Source organism: Pelobates fuscus, chromosome 7, assembly GCF_036172605.1.
Source record: "Pelobates fuscus isolate aPelFus1 chromosome 7, aPelFus1.pri, whole genome shotgun sequence".
Lineage (NCBI taxonomy): Eukaryota > Metazoa > Chordata > Amphibia > Anura > Pelobatidae > Pelobates > Pelobates fuscus.
The window spans coordinates 84,403,265-84,425,415 of NC_086323.1; the positions used below are offsets into that span (position 1 = coordinate 84,403,265).

At 44.5% G+C, this 22,151-nt stretch overlaps 1 protein-coding gene across 1 annotated transcript in view; it reads left to right on the plus strand.

The window, feature by feature from the left end:
• The window catches only part of LOC134568697 (dimethylaniline monooxygenase [N-oxide-forming] 2-like), a 42,584-nt gene extending 27,213 nt beyond the window's left edge, over window positions 1-15,371 (plus strand). The window contains exons 6-9 of the mRNA XM_063427349.1: window positions 6,666-6,865; window positions 10,101-10,456; window positions 13,162-13,234; window positions 14,971-15,371. Of these exons, the coding sequence (XP_063283419.1) occupies window positions 6,666-6,865; window positions 10,101-10,456; window positions 13,162-13,234; window positions 14,971-15,322 (981 nt within the window). The 3' untranslated portion in view covers window positions 15,323-15,371. The remainder of the gene's footprint in view (window positions 1-6,665; window positions 6,866-10,100; window positions 10,457-13,161; window positions 13,235-14,970) is intronic.
• The last annotated feature ends 6,780 nt before the right edge of the window (window positions 15,372-22,151 follow it).

Sequence of the window (22,151 nt, forward strand, 5' to 3'; positions counted from 1 at the left end):
TTCCGCCTTATCTTTTACAGTTTCACTACGAAATATAGTTTACTGTTTAAAGTTCAATGTTTATGTTGTTTCTGTAAAGACATGAACATACGATTTGCTGTATGTTCATTCCTGATGTAAATAGATTGATAATCTTCTTCTAGTAGGCATATTTGTTTGTCTGTTGTTTCTCTCCCATTCTGTTAGGTAACCATCAAGAATGTCTTACTCTTTGGTTTATTAGAGTCTGGTGTTAAATATTTTCTAGTTGCTGCTAAAAGTTCTGTTAAAATGGCATTTACTAGTGTCCGTATATAATCAGTTATGCTAATGGAAAAAATAATTCTATGTGTGAGTTAAAAAACTTTAAACAATTATTCTGGAGTTATCCCTGCTGCCATTAAACATGCCACTGTAGTACCCATCCTGAAAAAAATCTCTTGACCCGTCCTCCCTTTCTAACTATTAACTCATGTCACAGCTCCCTTTTTCCACAAAGCTTATGGAAAGACTTGTCTTTACTTATCTGTCTCACTTCCTCAACTCCAACTCTCTCCTTGACCCTCTTCAGTTTGGTATCCGCCCCTTCCACTCTACCGAGTCTGCTCTTATCAAAGTTATAATAACCTAATAACAGCTAAACCCAAAGTCCACTTACCAATACTAATTCTTCTTCACCTCTCTGCTGCCTTTGACACTGTTGATCATGCTCGCCTTCTTCAAACTCATCCATCACTCGGTCTCTGTGACACTCTCCTCTCATGGTTTTCCTCCTATCTTTCTGTGGCGAAAGTAACCTCGCCACTGGTTTTTGGAGGGGCCTGTTTGCCAGCCTCCTGCCCAGCGACTATGGCCCTGGGATGTATTGCCCTTTAAGGAACTGAGTTGGGGCTTATGGACTTATATTATGTTGTTTCTGGCCCTTTAACTGTGTTGTACAAAGAATGGGTACGTTTGATATGGCACTTCAGATACAGCCAAAGTGCCGAAGTAGTCGAAGTGGCCGCCATTAGACAATCGAACACGTGGCAGCGGCCATTTTAATGCATGTACGCGGTCAGCAGTGTGTGCCGTCAAATCCCTGGAACGGAAATCAGCCACTCATTTGAACGAACACCGCTGACCTGTACCTTCCCCTACCCTTCGACACTGCGGCTGGAGACTAAGTCCCATTCGAAGATTCGAACACACATTCGAATGGGACTTTGTCATCTTTTTCATGTGAAATAGACTGCCACTCGACTAACGACCACCGCGGAAGTTTAACCTCGTTTTACTTCGACACTTCGATAGAAGTCGAAGTACGTTCGAATATTCGAACGCTGCCTTCGGATGGGACTTTGTCAATTTTCAAGGCAGAAATACACTGACCACACAGCCTGAATCTGTGGAACTGTTTTGGGCATGCAAACAGGCGTGCGGTCGGTCCAAAGAGACTTTTTCAATATCTCTGGAACCACTGAACCGATTTTTACGAATTTTTAATATGTTTGTCCCCAAGTTGGGTGGTTCATAAAAATATAAGTTTATTCCTGTGTGATACAAAATCATAAAGTTATAAAAATGCATAAAAAAGTATACGTTTTAGCTTGGAGATAATTGAGTAGATACAGTAAAAAACTAAATGATCTCCCAAGCAGAGGGGAGGGAATCTGTGGGATGTAACCGTTATCTGGTTGGTGAATGTCTAATTGTCTGTGGGCGTCTCCCTTGCAGGGGAGCACTGCATAAAAGCAGAGTACCTGCCATTAAACATCAGTTCTTCTTCACCCTCAATCTAGAGTCCTGTCTCTTATTGGGGGAATTGCTATATCACTACAATGGATTGCTATGCTCTGCATGCTCCCTTGGATAATCACTTCTAAGATCTTTTAAGAGCTTGTTCCTGTCTTGCTCTCTGAAGGAGTCTACGGTGGTTATGGTGTCGGCTGGAGTGCTTGGAGCCCTCTGTAAGCGCTAGGAGAATCCTTCAACGGAGGTACCCAATCGGGGTGCCAGGTGATCCGTTACACTCTCCCAATGCTGATTTGGGGCCTCCTTTTCTAATCATACCTCCTCTCTTTGTCCTGTCTTGGTTGGAGTCCGCCAAGGCTCTGTCCTTGATCCCCTTCTATTTTCTTTCTATACTGCCTCTCTTGGCAAATGTTTTACCTAATTTGGAGTCCACTAACACCTGTACCTGATGACACCCAGATATATTTCTCCTCCCCAGACCTCTCCCCTGCCATCATGTCACTGCTTGTCTTTCTTCCATCTATGACTTGATGTCCTACTGGTTTCTGAAACTCAATCTCTCTATAACTGAGCTCCTTGTCTCTCCTCCTCCTAATAATGATCTTCCTCTTTATCTCTCCCTTCAAGTTTGTGGCACCCACATCAGTCCATCCTTGCAAGCGTACTGTCTTGGCGTTATACTTGACTCTGGCCTCACATACCAAATCCTGTAGATTCAATCTTAAAAACATAGCCCACATCCGCCCCTTTCTTACACAAGATGATATTAAGGAGTTTGTCCATGCTCTAGTAATTTTGAAAATGGATTATTGTAACCCATAAAAGCCGTATTGCCCTGCGACAGTCTGCAATGAATGCTGCCACCAGAATGATATTCCTTTCCAGTCAGTCCTCTCACACCTCACCACTCTGCCAGTCCTTACATTGGCTTCCTGTATCCTATAGGAGGAGTCAATTCAAAGTCCTAATCCATACCTATAAAGCATTGAACAATTCTAACCCCACTTATATCTCTGCATAGATCCATAGTTATGCCCCTTCTTGGTCTCTCGGCTCTGCCACTGCCAATGACCTTCTCCTGTCCACTGCTCGCACCCGTATGGCCAACTCACCCTTGCAGGGCTTATCGCGAGTGGCTCCCTTTCTATAGAATAGCCTGCTTACCACTAGTCTTCAATCATTTAAGAAGTGCCTTAAAACCCATCTCTTTCGGAAGGCATATGGCCTCTCTAAGTAACCTCTACCTCACATATCTGTCCTTGCTCTCTCCTAAAGGGCAGCACTCTACTCTCTTCTCCACTCTACTCTCTTCTCCAGCTCTGGGAACCTTATTTGATTGCTATCTCCCGTACTATTGTGTTTTATACCCCACCTCCTATAGACTGTAAGCTTGTTTGAGCAGGGTCCTCTTCAACCTCCTCAATCATTCCTGTAAGTTTTTTGTAATTGTCCTATTTATAGTTAAATCCCCCTCTTATAATATTGTAAAGCGCTACGGAATCTGTTGGCGCTATATAAATGCCAGTAATAATAATAATAACTTACACATGGATATTAGATAGGTTTACACCAGAAATCCTATATTTTACGTCACTGAGTATTACATTTTATTTTCTACTATCCTGTAATGCTAACTGTGATGAAACTACATCCATGGTGCCGGTGGCAGAACCCCTCTTCATTCATTTATGTGTTTTCCCCCTTGTATTATTGCCCTGTTCCCCTTTTGGGAGCGTTCATACGAACAGAACCCCTTCGTCTTCCGAACGGGGACCACCCTGGTGCCCCATTAGAATGTTCACACCAATTAATCAGAACGTTCACACCTGCAACATAAGTGTGAAACGGCAAGGGAAGTAATTAATTAGCCTTCCTTTCCTGATAGGAGACGCTTCCCTTGCCCGGGGTTCGCACAGGAGCCGCACAAATGGAGATCAGTCAGGAAATGCATGGTGTGGCACAGTCAGCAGACACATTCCAGCCAATCAGCAGCAGACCCTCCCTCCCAGACCCTGACACCTCCTGGACAGCATCCATTTTAGATTCATTCTGAAGCTGCATTCTTTTTTTTTTTTTTGTGTGTGTTATATTTGAGCATGCTAGGCTGAACGTGCGTATATCATGGCTAGTTGCACTGAGGGTATGAGTATATAGCAGTACATTGTTGCAGGGCCGCCATCAGAAATATTGGGGCCCCTGTCAAAGCACGAGAACTGGGCCCCCCCATCCCCCTGCCCGGCCGGCCTCCCCCCAATGAATGCAGTGTGTGTGTCAGTACAATGAATGCAGTGTGTGTGTCAGTACAATGAATGCAGTGTGTGTGTCAGTGCAATTAATGCAGTCTGTGTGTCAGTGTAATTAATGCAGACTGTGTGTCAGTGCAGTGGATGCAGTGTGTGTGTCAGTGTAGAGGATGCAGAGTGTGTGTCAGTGTAATGAATGCAGTGTGTGTGTGTCAGTGTAGTGAATGCAGTGTGTGTGTCAGTGTAATGAATGCAGTGTGTGTGTCAGTGTAATGAATGCAGTGTGTGTGTTAGTGTAGTGGATGCAGTGTGTGTGTGTTAGTGTAGTGGATGCAGTGTGTGTTAGTGTAATGAATGCAGTGTGTGTAAGTGTTGTGGATATAGAGTGTGTGCTAGTGTTGTGGATGCAGTGTGTGTATCAGTGTAGTGAATGCAGAGTGTGTGTCAGTGTAATGAATGCAGTGTGTGTCAGTGTAGTGAATGCAGAGTGTGTGTCAGTGTAATGAATGCAGTGTGTGTGTGTCAGTGTAATGAATGCAGTGTGTGTTAGTGTAGTGGATGCAGTGTGTGTGTGTTAGTGTAGTGGATGCAGTGTGTGTGTCAGTGTAGTGGATGCAGTGTGTGTGTCAGTGCAATGAATGCAGACTGTGTGTCAGTGCAATGAATGCAGACTGTGTGTCAGTGTAATGAATGCAGACTGTGTGTTAGTGCAATGAATGCAGTCTGTGTGTCAGTGTAATGAATGCAGAGTGTGTGTCAGTGCAGTGGATGCAGAGTGTGTGTCAGTGTAGTGAATGCAGAGTGTGTGTCAGTGTAATGAATGCAGTGTGTGTCAGTGTAGTGAATGCAGAGTGTGTGTCAGTGTAATCAATGCAGAGTGTGTGTCAGTGTAGTGAATGCAGTGTGTGTGTCAGTATAATGAATGCAGTGTGTGTGTCAGTGTAATGAATGCAGTGTGTGTGTTAGTGTAGTGGATGCAGTGTGTGTGTTAGTGCAGTGAATGCAGTGTGTGTGTTAGTGTAGTGAATGCAGTGTGTGTGTTAGTGTTGTGGATGCAGTGTGTGTGTTAGTGTTGTGGATGCAGTGTGTGTGTTAGTGTAATGAATGCAGTGTGTGCGTGTTAGTGTAGTGGATGCAGTGTGTGTGTTAGTGTTGTGGATGCAGTGTGTGTGTTAGTGTTGTGGATGCAATGTGTGTTATTGTAATGAATGAAGTGTGTTAGTGCAGTGAATGCAGTGTGTGTGCTAGTGTAGTGAATGCAGAGTGTGTGTTAGTGTTGTAGATGCAGTGTGTGTGTTAGTGTAATGAATGCAGTGTGTGTTAGTGTAATACATGCAGTGTGTGTTAGTGCAGTGAATGCTGTGTGTGACACACGTCGGTGTAATGAATGCAGTGCGTGTGTTAGTGTAGTGGATGCAGTGTGTGTGTTAGTGTTGTGGATGCAGTGTGTGTTAGTGTAATAAATGCAGTGTGTGTTAGTGTAATAAATGCAGTGTGTGTGTTAGTGTAGTGGATGCAGTGTGTGTGTTAGTGTTGTGGATGCAGTGTGTGTGTTAGTGTTGTGGATGCAGTGTGTGTTAGTGTAATGAATGTAGTGTGTGTGTGTGTTAGTGGTGTGGATGCAGTGTGTGTGTTAGTGTAATAAATGCAGTGTGTGTGTTAGTGTAATAAATGCAGTGTGTGTGTTAGTGTAATGAATGCAGTGTGTTAGTGCAGTGAATGCAGTGTGTGTGTTAGTGTAGTGAATGCAGAGTGTGTGTTAGTGTTGTAGATGCAGTGTGTGTTAGTGTAATGAATGCAGTGTGTGTTAGTGTAATAAATGCAGTGTGTGTTAGTGCAGTGAATGCTGTGTGTGTGTGTGTGTGTGTGTGTATGCATGTAAATGTAATAATGTAAATGTATTGTTATTCCCCCCTCCCTGTTTCTTACCTGGTTAAGGGAGGGGGAAGATTCTTTGATCCCTGGTGGTCCGGTGCCATTGTGGGCCCCCCGGCTCCTTATACTTGCAGAGGGGACCCAGCGGACTGCAGCTGTACTTTACAGCATTTCCCGCTCTCACTCCCGCGAGATGTGTTATGCGCGCCGCGCGTTGCCATGGCAACGCTCTAACGGCCGCACGTCTCGCGGGAGTTAAAGAGCAGGAAATGCTGTAAAGTACAGCTGCAGTCCGCTGGGCCCCCTCTGCAAGTATAGGGAGCCGGGGGCCCGCGGCTGCACCTATATATAGCGATCATCGCTATATATAGGTGCAGAGAGTAATTGTGGGGCCCTGGACTGCCAAAGCAGTCTGGGCCCCCCAGGACCGTCGACCCGTGACAACCGTCACGGTTGTCACCCCCTGATGGCGGCCCTGCATTGTTGTGAAAGATGGCTGTCATGTTTAGGGTGTAGCTTGCACGTTATCAACTGTGTATTTATATCAGCAGCTCCACCGTTCGCGAACATTTGCGGAAGTTCGCGTTTGCCATTCGCGAACGGAAAATGTTATGTTCGCGACATCACTACTAGGTATCCTTTCCTGTCCAGGCCCGCAGGTACAGAGGATCCTGGGTAGGAACCCCTGATTGGGTGGGTGCTCTAAAATGAGAGAGAATGAAACTTTACATCCTATAAAAATATGTCATAATGGAAAAATGTGTTGACTCCCTGATTCTTTTTTAAATGTCACTGGGGTGATAAATTAATTTGAGGTATTTTATGTTCTTGCAGGTGTATCTTAGTACAAGAAAGGGATGCTGGGTAATGAGTCGAGTTTTTGAACAAGGTTATCCTTGGGATATTTGCTTTGACACTCGGTTTCAGAATTGGTTGCGTAACATTCTTCCACCCAGTGTTGTCACCTGGTTAATTAATAAGAAAGTTAATGAATGGTTTAATCACAGAAATTATGGTCTACAGCTCATGGACAGGTAACCTAAACATTTTTATGCATTTTTGCAGAGCAAGATATAGACATGTCATTCAAAATAGTTCTATGTGATATAAAATAGTTTTCAAATTTTGGCTACAATATGCCAGTAATGGCATGTGGGAGAAAGAGTAAAAGAAAATTATGCGAATGTATGAAAGGTGCATGGTAGAGTTATTACACCATATGGCCATTGTGTTAAACCCACCACTACTTTACAGTACTCCAATATCAATATATCAGATACGATAATTTTAACACAGGAGATATGACCATTAGAGATGTCCCGAATAGTTCGCTGGCGAATAGTTCCTGGCGAACATAGCTTGTTCGCGTTCGCCATGGATGGCGAACATATGCGATGTTCGGTTCGCCCCCTATTCGTCATCATTGAGTAAACTTTGACCCTGTACCTCACAGTCAGCAGACACATTACAGCCAATCAGCAGCAGACCCTCCCTCCCAGACCCTCCCACCTCCTAGACAGCATCCATTTTAGATTCATTCGGAAGCTGCATTCTATTTTTTATTTTTTTTTATTTTTTTAGACAGAAGTGTTATATTTGAGCATGCTAGGCTGAACGTGCGTATATCATGGCTAGTTGCACTGAGGGTATGAGTATATAGCAGTACATTGTTGTGAAAGATGGCTGTCATGTTTAGGGTGTAGCTTGCACGTTATCAACTGTGCATTTATAACTCCACCACTAGTTATAAATCAAGTGTGAGTCGCCCCATGAGATGAGACTAGTGAATAACATAATACATGAACGGTTAAGGTAAAGGCATGTAAGGAACTACGACAATAAACTCTTTAGGAGGTGAAATAATGACCTGTTTAAACGCTTGCTACTTTACGACTAGTTAATGTGCAGAGAGCAGTTCATGTGATCAAAGGCATGGTGTGGGACATGCTTGGCAGGCTGCTGTTTACTGCTTGTGCTCATCCGATCCCTTCTGGGCGCCAGGTGCAGACCCTGAGAGTCCCTGATACCTGGAACAACAAAGGCAAGTCTCTGGCTGAGTGCCGGGTTCACGGCTTGAGGTGGTGGAAGCTTGTTTTGTCGGGTGGTCGGATCTGTCCCGGTGGTGCTTCACGTCCGGTGCGGGATTGTGGTGGCTTAAGGTGGAGGCGAGTGCTTGACGTGGGGCAGGCTCTGCATTTCTGTTTGTGCCTCCGGTCCCGTCTTCGACACCTTTTGCATTGGTGGATTTTAATGGGGACCGCTTCACTTAGCTGTGGTGGAGCTTGTTGGGGCTGTGGTGGAGCTTGTTGGGGCTTCCTGCTTGTTATTTGCTTCCAAAATTGATTAAAGAGTCTGTCCAGCTTAGACTCAATATCCTGCCATGCTTTGCTGGTACCAAGAGGACACGCGGCTGCCGCCATATTGGGAGAGTCGCAGATGAGTATGTCAGCCTGGGTGGCTGTGCTCTGTGCGTCCATTAGCTCCAGACAGCCTCTCAGGGGTGGACCAGGATAACCCCCACCGGTCCAAAGGGGGGTTAACGGAGCTCCTGCCGGGAAGTAGCTGCTCCTGGGCATCCCAGGATTTGGAGATCGGCCGCCTCTCCCGCCCGGTGAGCACCAGGCCACACTTGCCATGCGGAGGTAAGTAAGACTCTGTCGAGTTGCTGACCTCTATTAAGCATGTCGGGTCGGTCAGGTAGGAGCAACATTGCTGAGTCATCCCCTTCTGGGGTGAAATTCGCTTGTTGATAGCTGCTTAAAGTGAGATATTGAGGGAGCTCACACGAAGTGCGTCTTTCCTCTATGACAGTTAGGCCCCGTTCCCCGGAAGCTGCATTCTTAGTGAGAGGAGGGACAGGGTAGCTGCAGCTGATTTAATAGGGAAATTGATAGCTAGGCTAGTGTATTCAGTGTCCACTACAGTCCTGAAGGACTCATCTGATCTCTGCTGTAAGAACAGCAACCCTAAAAGCCCTTTTTAGGGCTAGAACATCAGTCTGCTTTTTTTTTTCCCTGTGTAATCTAATTGCAGTTGGCTGCCTGCCAGCGTGTGTGTCAGGCTCACAGCGTATACTGTGCCCACTTGCCCAGTGCCACCACTCATATCTGGTGTCACAATAGCTTGCATTTAAAAAAAACCCAACTTTTTTGACTGTAATATAATAGCAGTCAGTTTCCTTCACACGTGTGCATTTCAGGGCCTGCCAGGGCACAGTGTCACACCAGTGCAACTCATATCTGGTGTAACAGTAGTGTACATTAAAAAAAAAAAAACTAGAAATTTGACTGTGAAATAATAGCAGTCAGTTTCCTTCACACGTGTGCGTTTCAGGGCGTGCCAGGGCACAGTGTCACACCAGTGCAACTCATATCTGGTGTAACAGTAGTGTACATTTAAAAAAAATTTTTGACTGTAATAGATTGAATAGCAGTTAGTTGTCTGCAAGCATGTGTGTCAGGCCTCCAGCGTCTTCTCTGAGGACAAGAAACGGGACATGGCTAGCTTGTTATCCAACCTTGTGCAAATGGGGAGTTTGTGGTTGTGCAAATGGACTGTTTGCGGTTGTTTGCGGTGCGTTAAACGGGGAGTTTGGTCTGTCACTGTGAAGCGGGCGTAACCCTTACACTACCTGATCGATACAACATCATACCTGATGTTTTAAAGCACGTTATTCCAAACAATTTAGGAATGTTAGGTGATTTATGCCCTTTATGGATTAAAACCAGACTCTGCATCAACTATGTAATTTTCCATGGGAGTTTTGAAATTTTTATGTTCGCGACATCTCTAATGACCATATGGTGTAACTGAATCCCTGTGTTTTCTTGCCAAGATATGTGATTTTGAATAGCCTGTAAAATTTGAAAGCTCTAGTTTTGTCTGTGTGTGTGTGTGCTGTGTTCCTTAATCTGTATTTTGTATAGATTTTGGTCTTTACAGCAGAACCACTACCGAGAAATGCATGTTGCAGGTTTGCTCTCAATTCTCTTTTTTTCAGGAGCATGATGGATAGCAGGTGGTGTAAAGGTCCAATGACTGGAGCTGAGAAAAAAAGTTTAATACATATTTCCATAAAGTCAAATAATTCTAATTAATTCCTTTTGCTGCTTCACTGCAAAGTTCTTTGTAGTAACACATTAGCATACAATTAACTTCAACAAGTTATACATAGCTTGCATGTTATACTATGTGGTCAATGAAAGTAGTTTTTAGCCATGATTACTAATCTGAAATCATTATTACTAATACTTGCTTTTTTAAAATCAGTTCCCAGTTTAAAGAACCAATACTGAATGATGAACTGCCAAGCCGTATAACATGTGGTTTTGTGCTGGTCAAGCCACAGGTGACACAATTCACAGAGAATGGGGTCAAATTTGACGATGGAACTATAGAAGAAAATATTGATGTTGTCATCTTTGCCACTGGATATGCTTTCTCATTTCCCTTTTTGGATGAATCAGTTCTTAAAGTGGAAGATAAAAAAGTATATCTGTATAGAAACATATTTCCTGTAGGTTTGGAAAAACCCACGTTTGGTGTTATTGGCCTTATCCAACCACTCGGACCTATAATGGCTGCTGCAGAGGTCCAGGCACGGTGGGTCACCAGAGTTTTTAAAGGTAATATTTATTATGATGAAATTGTACTTGAGTGCCTATCACCACACATAAACATCTAAAGCACACAAATCATTGTAGTGTTATGTTTTGTGAGTTATGGTAGTCTATTCATGACAGAGAACTTGCTTAACCAGGAAGATTTGTTGTGATGCTTAAGAAAAGATGGTCAAGCCCAAAAAATAAAATCTTCACCTAGCTTCATGGAATAACTTACTCAGAATAGACAGCAGAAATGTTTTTCATTGGTTTTGATGTGCCCCATGTGTTCTAGTCCTGAGTTGCATGGCTCTCTCAGTCCCTCGGGTGAACTTCTATTATGTTTGCTGTAGCACAAGCCTAAGTATGTACATATACCTATGGAGCAAAAGGGAAACCAAAGTGCCATATTATGAAATGTGTTCATGTGGACTAAGGCTAATGATGTGGGAACAAAAATAAATAAATAAATAAAACGTTTAATTTACATATAAGAAGGCTGAGCCAGTAGGCAAAACTTGTAGTTGTGGGAGGAGTTACCCAGCCTATAAATACACAGACTCCACCTTCCTTTGGGCAGAGACTGCTTGGTTCAGCCCACCCACCCACCCAGGGTTGGCCCGTCCATTGGCTCCAGTGGAACCATGGTTCCAGGCGGAACCTAGATACTGTAACTGGCTGCTGCGTGGGGCCCGAGTTTCGCTATATATGTAGGCAATCCCGGGACCCCTTTTTATTGTGTACAACAGAGGCCTGGGAGTCTGAAGAAATACCTCCTCTCTGTTTGCAAGCCGTGAGAGTGTGACAGCGGGTTTCTATGACAACACTCTGGCATGCATTGTGTGCTGTGCAGAGCGTTGCCATAGCAACACCAGGGAATCCAGTGGCCCCTCTCCCTGACCACAGGTAAGAGTCACGGAGGGGGGAATACACTTAATTAAACAAAAACTGCTTGCACCACTCAATACCACAAACACACACTACATCAACGTCACACACAAACACACACTACATCCACTACACAAACACACTGCATCCACCGAACAACCACACACCTGCATCCACTACATAAACTGCATCCACTACACAAATACACACACACTGCATTAACTACACACTGTAGCGTGTACACACACACACACACAAAATAAATCCACTACACACACTGTATCCACTACACAAACTGCATACATTACATAAATACATACTACATCCACTACACACACTGCATTCACTACACACACACACACTGCATCATTACACAGATGCACACACTTCATTAACTACACTGCATCCACTACGCAAACAAACACTGCATCCACTACATAAACTGCATCCACTACAGAAACTGTATCCACTACAGAAACACACACTGCATCCATTACACAAATACACACACTGCAGTAACTAAACACACATACACACACTGCATCCACTACACACATGCATACACAGCATCCACTACGCATCCACTACACAAACACTGCATCCACTACACAAATATGCACACTACATCCACTGTACACACTGCATCCACTACAGACAGGAATGGGGAATAAACTTAATTAAACACAACAAAAACTGCTCACACACCATTTAATACCACAAACTCACACTACATGCACTGCACACACACTGTATCCACTACACACATACACACACTACATACACTACTCAAACACATATATTGCATCCACTACACGAACACACACACTGTATCCATTCCGCAAACTGCATCCACTACACAAAAACACACTCTACATAAACTCTACACTGACACAATGCATCCACTACACACACTGCATACAATATACAACCACAAACATTACATTTACATCTCACAGACATTAAATTCACTACACACGCTGCATCCACTATACACACTCACACAATGCATTCACTACACACACTGCATACAATACACAACCACAGACACTGTATTCACTAAACAATCTGCATAACAGATGTTGGCGTGTTTTGGAGGTTGTTGTTTTGGTTTGGGGTGGGATGGGATGGGGGGCAGAATTTCATTCTTGGGCCCAGGCAACACAACAGGGCAGGTGCAAGGATTTCTGCCGCCTTGGCAAAGATCCATTTTGCAGCCCACTCATGTCACTCACTCACTGACAGACACACACTGGCAGGCACACACACACTCACGGACAGACATACACTCACTCACTGACAGACAAACACACGCAGACACACACACACACTCACTGACAGACATATACTTACTCATTGACAGACACTCACTGACATACATACACTCACTCCCTACCTCCCTGGGGTCCAGTGTGGGGCAGCTCCTCACTCCTCCAGCGCGCTGTTTAGTGTGCAGTGGCCAGAATGATGTCATATTGCACAGAGGGCACACAAGGAGGATCGGCCCGGCGCTGATGGGCGGCCGGCTCTAGAGCCGCTTGCCTAGCGCTGCGGTGCAGCCCAGGACATGGGGAGCCCACCGGGCTTGCACCTACCACCCCTTTATTAAGCCATTCGCCTTGGTGGATCCTCTTTTACAGGACTACCAGACCGTTGGTTCTGGCACATAACAACTGACTTACACCATCATTACTATAACTAGGCTTATTGTATCCGACCACAACTATAGTTGTTTATTTACTAAATCAATGTATTCATGTGCCAAACTAGCAACAAAGATGGAAAAGATTTATAAATAAATTGGATACATATTATGTACAAATAAAAAACTATTTTCATTGCAGGTTTGTGCAAATTTCCCTCACTCGAAGAGGTATTGATTGATATTGAAAATAAAAAAGAAACACTACAAAAAAGGTATTTCTATTTAGTTTAGTTTACTATAATGAGATGGAAGTATGGATATGTTACTTGGCACTCTGAGCAGCCCTGGTTGGAATGCCTACCAAGATTAAAAACAGTGGCGTACATACCAGGGTCGCAGGGGTCGCGGCTGCGACCGGGCCCGGCCCACCAGGGGGCCCGGCCGCCCCTGCGACCCGGTATGTATGTCACTGGGCCAGCCTCTTCTCCTGGGGGGCCCAGGAGCCGGCCACCTCCGGGCCCCCCCGAGGCTGGCCCTGCTTACACCCGGCTGGCCGGTCCTGCGGGCGCGCGAGGGAGCACTCTCCCCTGAGTGCTTCCTCTTCAGCTCCCTCGCGCACCGCAATGATACCAGAGCCGGAAGATGACGTCATCTTCCGGCTCCGGTATCAGTACGCGGCGCGCGAGGGAGCTGAAGAGGAAGCACTCAGGGGAGAGTGCTCCCTCGCGCGCCCGCAGGACCAGCCAGCCCGCCGGGTGACCGCCCCCCCAGGAGCCCAGCAGCACCACTGGGCCCCAGGGAATCCCCTCAGCACTCCAAAAGGTAAGGAGGCTGGGGGGGTTAAATAATAAAAAAAAAAATGTTAGTGTGTGTGTGAGTGTTAGTGTGTGTTAGTGTTACTGTGAGTGTTAGTGTGTGTGTTACTGTGAGTGTTAGTGTGTGTGTTACTGTGAGTGTTAGTGTGTGTGTGTGAGTGTGAGTGTTAGTGTGTGTTAGTGTTACTGTGAGTGTTAGTGTGTGTGTTACTGTGAGTGTTAGTGTGTGTGTGTTAGTGTGTGTTAGTGTTACTGTGAGTGTTAGTGTGTGTTAGTGTTACTGTGAGTGTTAGTGTGTGTGTTAGTGTTACTGTGACTGTTAGTGTGTGTTACTGTGAGTGTGTGTGTGTGTATTCAGTACTTACCTTTCTCCAGTGCCTGACTACCTTTGGCGTTGGGGATCCCTCCGCCTCTCAGCTCCGAATGCGCATGCACAGCAAGAGCCGTGCGCGCATTCAAACCGCCCATAGGAAAGCATTACTCAATGCTTTTCTATGGACGTTCAGTGTCTTAGAATCGCGGAAGCTCCTCTAGCGGCTGTCAGTGAGACAGTCACTAGAGGCTGGATTAACCCTCAGTGAAACATAGCAGTTTCTCTGAAACTGCTATGCTTTCAGCTGCAGGGTTAAAACTAGAGAGACCTGACACCCAGACCACGTCATTGAGCTGAAGTGATCTGGGTGTCTGTAGTGGTCCTTTAAGTGTGTGTGCATCTGCATGCACCGGTGTACATACCGCGGTCGCAGGGGTCGCAGCCCTGCAACCCCTGCGACCAGGTGCCTGCCGCCATGTGTTGCGGCCCCGGCCCGCACAGAGTAAGCGTGCGGGGGGGGGCACAGATCAATTTTCGCACCGGGGCCCCATAGGTCATGTGTACACCACTGATTAAAAAGCTCCTGTTTTTGAGAATGCCTGTGCCAATGAACATCACCCTGGATGTGTATTTCATCACTGGCGTGCTTCTCAGTGAGCAAACTAATAAACAGGACATCCAAATTCTGGAAATATGTTGTCTCCCCCAACTGTTAACTCATATAAACTATTTATTATATTACAATGAAATAGGCTGTGCAATCTTCCTGTGTATTTACATTCTAATAACCACTGCATTGCTACTTTGCATTACAAATTAGTATTAATTTATTTGTCATATCTTCTCTAATAATGGGTTTTATTTATTCTGATTCATACAGGTTTGGGACAGGAAGTGCCAACATTTTACAGCTGGATTACATTAAATACCTGGATGAGATGGCCACTGATATGGGGATTAGGCCTAATATTTTAAGAATATTTCCAACAGACCCCTATTTAGCCTTGGCACTTTTGTTTGGCCCTTGCACCCCAGCCCAGTACCGCCTAGTAGGGCCGGGAAAGTGGCCACACGCCAGGAAACAAATTATGACTACGTGGGATCGTATTATAAAGCCACTGAAAACCCGATCTGTAAAAAGTGAGGAACCCAACGCACTGACAATGCCATACATTTTAGGTGCACTTTGTGTTCTTGCTCTGTTTTTATCAGTATTTTTTTCCAAATATTAATACTGTCCATCATTGTTTTTTTATAAAACAAAAGTCACAGAATACCAGAAGTATGTACAGCATAGTTTAAAAATACTTCTTTTTATGATAGGTTTCATCTTGTGTACTCTAGTATTCTTTATCTTTTTGTAAGGAAATTAAATCTTATTATCTTGCTGTGAATATGTGCTATACACCTAGCTTGAACAACTGGCATGGGAGCCAGTTTACAAATGTACAATTTACAAAAATGACATATTTGATTAAATGATAGGTTAGAAAAGAAACATAAAAACATAGAAACATAGAATGTGATGGCAGATAAGAACCATTAGGCCCATCTAGTCTGCCCAATTTTGAAAAAATACTTTCATTAGTCCCTGGCCTTATCTTATAGTTAGGATAGCCTTATGCAAATCCCACGCATGCTTAACCCCTTAAGGACACATGACATGTGTGACATGTCATGATTCCCTTTAATTCCAGAAGTTTGGTCTTTAAGGGGTTAAACTCCTTTACTGTGTTAACCCCTACCACAGCTGGAAGCCTATTCCATGCATTCACTACCCTCTCAGTAAAGTAATACTTCTGGATATTATTTTTAAACCATTGCCTCTCTAAAAAAGGACTGGATACAAATAAGGGATCAAAATCAAATATATTATAGCAGAGTGCACATGGGAGCATCAAAAGATAAAGATAGTGTGCCATAAACTGAATTTAACTATATATAACAGTGACTTTTTTCTTACACTTACCAGTATCAATTATGTATATGTTTCTATAAATAAGGTTGCCTTCATCTACTTGTTTTTGAACAGAATATAACTACTTAAACAGAATATTTTTACACATGTTAATGTATAAGTACTTTCTGATCCAATGTGTCAAATAAATTTATAGCACTAGACACTATATTTATCACATATTTATGTATTAAATGCAAATGCCAATCATTTTAAATACTGAACACAATTAAAACAATAAAAGTAGATTAAAAATAATAATGGTATAGTTTTGTGTGTTGTGTGCATTTGTATATTGTGTAATTTTTTTTCAACTAAATGTACTTTGTAGCTCTTGAGATGCATTGTCAGTGGGAAACAGGTGCAATGTATCTTATGCTATATATTTGTAAATTCTGTCAAAGACAACCTTAATTATATTTACATAGAGATGTCCCGAATAGTTCGCTGGCGAATAGTTCCTGGCGAACATAGCTTGTTCGCGTTCGCCATGGATGGCGAACATATGCGATGTTCGGTCTGCCCCCTATTCGTCATCATTAAGTAAACTTTGACCCTGTACCTCACAGTCAGCAGACACATTCCAGCCAATCAGCAGCAGACCCTCCCTCCCAGACCCTCCCACCTCCTGGACAGCATCCATTTTAGATTCATTTGGAAGCTGCATTTTTTTTTTTTTTTAGACAGATGTGTGTTATATTTGAGCATGCTAGGCTGAATGTGCGTATATCATGGCTAGTTGCACTGAGGGTATGAGTATATAGCAGTACATTGTTGTGAAAGATGGCTGTCATGTTTAGGGTGTAGCTTGCACGTTATCAACTGTGCATTTATATCAGCAGCTCCACCACTAGTTATAAATCAAGTGTGAGTCGCCCCATGAGATGAGACTATTGAATAACATAATACATGAACGGTTAAGGTAAAGGCATGTAAGGAACTACGACAATAAACTCTTTAGGAGGTGAAATAATGACATGTTTAAACGCTTGCTACTTTACGATTAGTTAATGTGCAGAGAGCAGTTCATGTGATCAAAGGCATGGTGTGGAGGATCGGCTATAGTGGGACATGCTTGGCAGGCTGCTGTTTACTGCTTGTGTTCATCCGATCCCTTCTGGGTGCCAGGTGCAGACCCTGGGAGTCCTTGATACCTGGAACAACAAAGGCAAGTCTCTGGCTGAGTGCCGGGTTCGCGGCTTGAGGTGGTGGAAGCTTGTTTTGTCGGGTGGTCGGATCTGTCCCGGTGGTGCTTCACGTCCGGTGCGGGATTGTGGTGGCTTAAGGTGGAGGCGAGTGCTTGACGTGGGGCAGGCTCTGCATTTCTGTTTGTGCCTCTGGTCCCATCTTCAACGCCTTTTGCGTTGATGGATTTTAATGGGGACTGCTTCGCTTAGCTGTGGTGGAGCTTGTTGGGGCTGTGGAGGAGCTTGTTGGGGCTTCCTGCTTGTTGTTTGCTTCCAAAAATTGATTAAAGAGTCTGTCCAGCTTAGACTCAATATCCTGCCATGCTTTGCTGGTACCAAGAGGACACACGGCTGCCGCCATATTGGGAGAGTCGCAGATGAGTATGTCAGCCTGGGCGGCTGTGCTCTGTGCGTCCATTAGCTCCAGATAGCCTCTCAGGGGTGGACCGGGATAACCCCCACCGGTCCGAGGGGGGGGGGGGGTAACGGAGAGCTCCTGCCGGGAAGTAGCTGCTCCAGGGCATCCCAGGATCGGGAGATCGCCCGCCTCTCCCGCACGGTGAGCACCAGGCCACAATGGTCTCGCGGAGGTAAGTAAGACTCTGTCGAGTTGCTGACCGCTATTAAGCATGTCGGGTCAGTCAGGTGGGAGTAACATTGCTGGGTCATCCCCTTCTGGGGTGAAATTCGCTTGTTGATAGCTGCTTAAAGTGAGATATTGCGGGAGCTCACACGAAGTGCGTCTTTCCTCCATGACAGCTAGGCCCCACCCCCTGGAAGCTGCATTCTTAGTGAGAGGAGGGACAGTGTAGCTGCTGCTGATTTAATAGGGAAATCGATAGCTAGGCTAGTGTATTCAGTGTCCACTACAGTCCCGAAGGACTCATCTGATCTCTGCTGTAAGGACAGCACCCCAAAAAGCCCTTTTTAGGGCTAGAACATCAGTCGGCTTTTTTTTTTTTCTGTGTAATCTAATTGCAGTTGCCTGCCTGCCAGCGTGTGTGTCAGGCTCACAGCGTATACTGTGCCCACTTGCCCAGTGCCACCACTCATATCTGGCGTCACAATAGCTTGCAATTAAAAAAAAACAAAAACACTTTTTTGACTGTAATATAATAGCAGTCAGTTTCCTTCACACGTGTGCGTTTCAGGGCCTGCCAGGGCACAGCGTCACACCAGTGCAACTCATATCTGGTGTAACAGTAGTGTACATTAAAAAAAAAAAAAACGAGAAATTTGACTGTGAAATAATAGCAGTCAGTTTCCTTCACACATGTGCGTTTCAGGGCCTGCCAGGGCACAGTGTCACACCAGTGCAACTCATATCTGGTGTAACAGTAGTCTACATTTAAAAAAAAATAAAAAAATTTGACTGTGATAGATCGAATAGCCGTTAGTTGTCTGCAAGTGTGTGTGTCAGGCCTACAGCATCTATTCTGCCAACTTCTGCCAGTGCACAGTGCCACTCATATCGGTTGTCACAGTAGCTTTCACGCATAGTACCACTAATCGAAAAAAAAAATGACAGGCAGAGGCAGGCCACCCCGCAGGGGCCGTTGTGGTGCTGTGATTCCCTTTGGCCCTAGAATAATGCCCAGTGTTCAGAGGCCACGTACCCTGAACTCAAAGTTCTGAGGACATAGTTGACTGGCTAACTCAGGACACCCAATCTTCTACAGCTTCCGCTCAGAACCTTGATGCACCATCCTCCTCCAGCTTAGCTTCGGGCACCTCTCAAGTTACCACTCGCTCGCCTGCCACCAGCACCAACACTAGCACCACAGCCGCTTCACTTGATCTGTCAGAGGAGTTATTTACACATCAGTTGGAAGAAATGAGTGATGCACAACCATTATTGCCAGAGGATGTAGATAACAGGGATATGTCTCAGTCAGGCAGCATTACACACATGGACGTACGGTGTGATGATGATGATGTTGTACCCGCTGCTGCTTCCTTTGCTGAGTTGTCAGATACAAGTGAAGCGGTTGATGATGACGATGCGTCCGTGGATGTCATGTGGGTGCCCGCTAGAAGAGAAGAACAGGGCGAAAGTTCAGATGGGGAGACAGAGAGGAGGAGGAAATGAGTTGGAAGCAGGGGGAGGTCGTCGCAAGGAGCTAGTGGCACAGTCAGACAGCATGCATTGGCACCCGGGGTCAGCCAGACAGCACACCAATCAACGCATGCTGTTGCCACCACCAGAATGCCGTCATTGCAGAACCCAGCAGTGTGGCATTTATTTGGTGTGTCTGCCTCTGACAACAGTTTGCGGTGTTTGCGGTGCGTTAAACGGGGATTTTGGTCTGTCACTGTGAAGCGGGCGTAACCCTCACACTACCTGATCGATACAACATCATACCTGATGTTTTAAAGCACGTTATTCCAAACATTTTAGGAATGTTAGGTGATTTATGCCCTTTATGGATTAAAACCAGACTCTGCATCAACTATTTAATTTTCCATGGGAGTTTTGCCATGGATCCCCATCCGGCATGCCACAGTCCAGGTGTTAGTCCCCTTGAAACAACTTTGCCATCACTATTGGGCCAGAAAGAGTCCCTGTGGGTTTTAAAATTCGCCTGCCCATTGAAGTCTATGGCGGTTCACCCGGTTCGCCCGTTCACGAACATTTGCGGAAATTCGCGTTCGCCATTAGCGAACGGAAAATTTCATGTTCGCGACATCTCTATATTTATGCTGATGTAGTTATATTGCTAGTTGATGGTGCATTTCTCAAATTTTAACCAATATGTCTAATACTGAGAAAGTACGTTTGTTTAATTTCTTACAAAGTTAAAAAATAGGAGTGAATGAAAATACTTCCAGCTCAAATAATACCATAAAAAAGTAAAACAATATGCTCGTATACAAAAGAGACTATTCACATGATGACATAGGACTTATTACCTCATTTGGTTTCCAATACCACCTGTACGCTGATGACACCCACCAGATTTATCTCTCCTCCCTGGACCTCTCCCCTGATGTCCTGCAACGTGTCACCTCTTGCCTTTCTTCTATCTCGGATTGGATGTGCTCCCGCTATCTGAAACAGAATCTTTCCAAAACAGAACTTCCTGTCTTTCCTCCTCCTAATATTAATCCTCCTCTCTCGCTCTCCCTTCAGATTGGTGGTACCCATATCAGCCCATCCTTACAAGCAAGTTGTCTTGGTGTTACTTTTGATTCTGGCCTCACCTTTGAGCCTCACATCTGGTCTGTTGTCAAATCATGCCAATTCCACCTCAAAAAACATTGCCCGCATCCAGCCCATGCTTACACAAGATGCTACTAAAGAGCTTGTCCATGCTCTACTAATCTCTCGCATGGACTATTGTAACTCTCTCCTAATTGGTCTTCCCAATAGCCATATTGACCCGCTACAGTCTGTAATGAATGCTGCCGCCAGACTGATTTTTCTCTCTAGTCGTTCCTCTCACACCTCACCCCTCTGTCAGTCCTTACATTGGCTTTCTGTATACTATAGGAGTCAATTCAAAGTGCTAAACCATACATATAAAGCTCTGAATAATTTTAGCCCCTCTTATATCTCCTCACAGATCCATAGTCATGCCCTTTCTTGGTCTCCCCACTCTGCCCTGTGACCTTCTTCTGTTCGCTGCTCACACCCGTACGGCCAACTCGCTCTTGCAGGACTTCTCCCGGGTTGCTCCCTTCCTATGGAATAGTCGGCCTACCCCATCAGACTCTCCCCTATTTTTCAATCGTTTAAGAAGTGCCTTAAAACCCATTTCTTTATGAAAGCCTATGGCCTCCCAGACTAACCTCTACCTCACATACCTGTCTCTTGCTCTCTCTTAAAGGGCAGCACTCTACTCTCTCCTCCAGCTCTGCTTCACTCCCACCTAATTTGACTGCTATTTCCTGTCCTAATGTGTTTTATAGCCCACCTTCTATAGACTGTAAGCTCGTTTGAGCAGGGCCCTCTTCAACCTATCATTTCTGTAAGTTTTCTTGTAATTGTCCTATTTATAGTTAAATTCCCCCTCTAATACTATTGTAAAGCGCTACGGAATCTGTTGGCGCTATATATATGGCAATAAAAATAATAATAAGAGCGCGCGTGCTTGTTGCTCTACGGTCCTGTGTAGCAGGGAGGATGCCTCCATGCATTTCTGACTGCAGCCTCCTGTGTCTTCTGCCTCATGTCCCAGCACGATCTTTCCAGATACGTAACTGGGTGTTCAGAAGCGTAAACTCGGTGAACGCAGAGAGCAGGCGGGACTTTGAGGTACCTGACGTGACCTCCTCTAGCCTTAGAGACCTTTTCCTGTTGCTAACCTACTAATCTAACATTGAGGTATCAAGAACGGCGAGGTATGGCGACGTGCTTATAAAATTATAACGATTGTAAAGGTAATGATACTGTGCAGCTTTATCCTAGAAACACCTACTATGAGATTTTTAATCGAAAATCTAATGCACTGATGATCTACTTTATACTATTGGAAAACAATTTCCTACTTCTTTTTTATGCTCCTCAATAAACCATTTACACATCATAAAAATGGCTCAGAAAAACAAGAAAACTGATAAGCTGAAAAATTCCAAATTAAAAATCAAATCTAAAATTCAACCTATTAGGTATTGCTATTTACCTAAATCACAGACAAATACCTCCGGCTCATCCTCTAGATCATCTCCAGATCAAACCTTGGATACAAGTACCCTGGATTCCTCAAATATAATAATGCATGTTAATCTAAACCAGGCACTCAACAATTTATACTCCAATATCAGGAAAGAAACCTGTCAGAAATGAAGGATGAAATCTCTCAAATTCGCATGAGAATGACACATGAAGTAACTAAATTGACACAAAAATAAATATCTACAACTACAAAATGATTCCCTAAAACTAAACTAAAAAATCACAGACATTGCAGACAGATC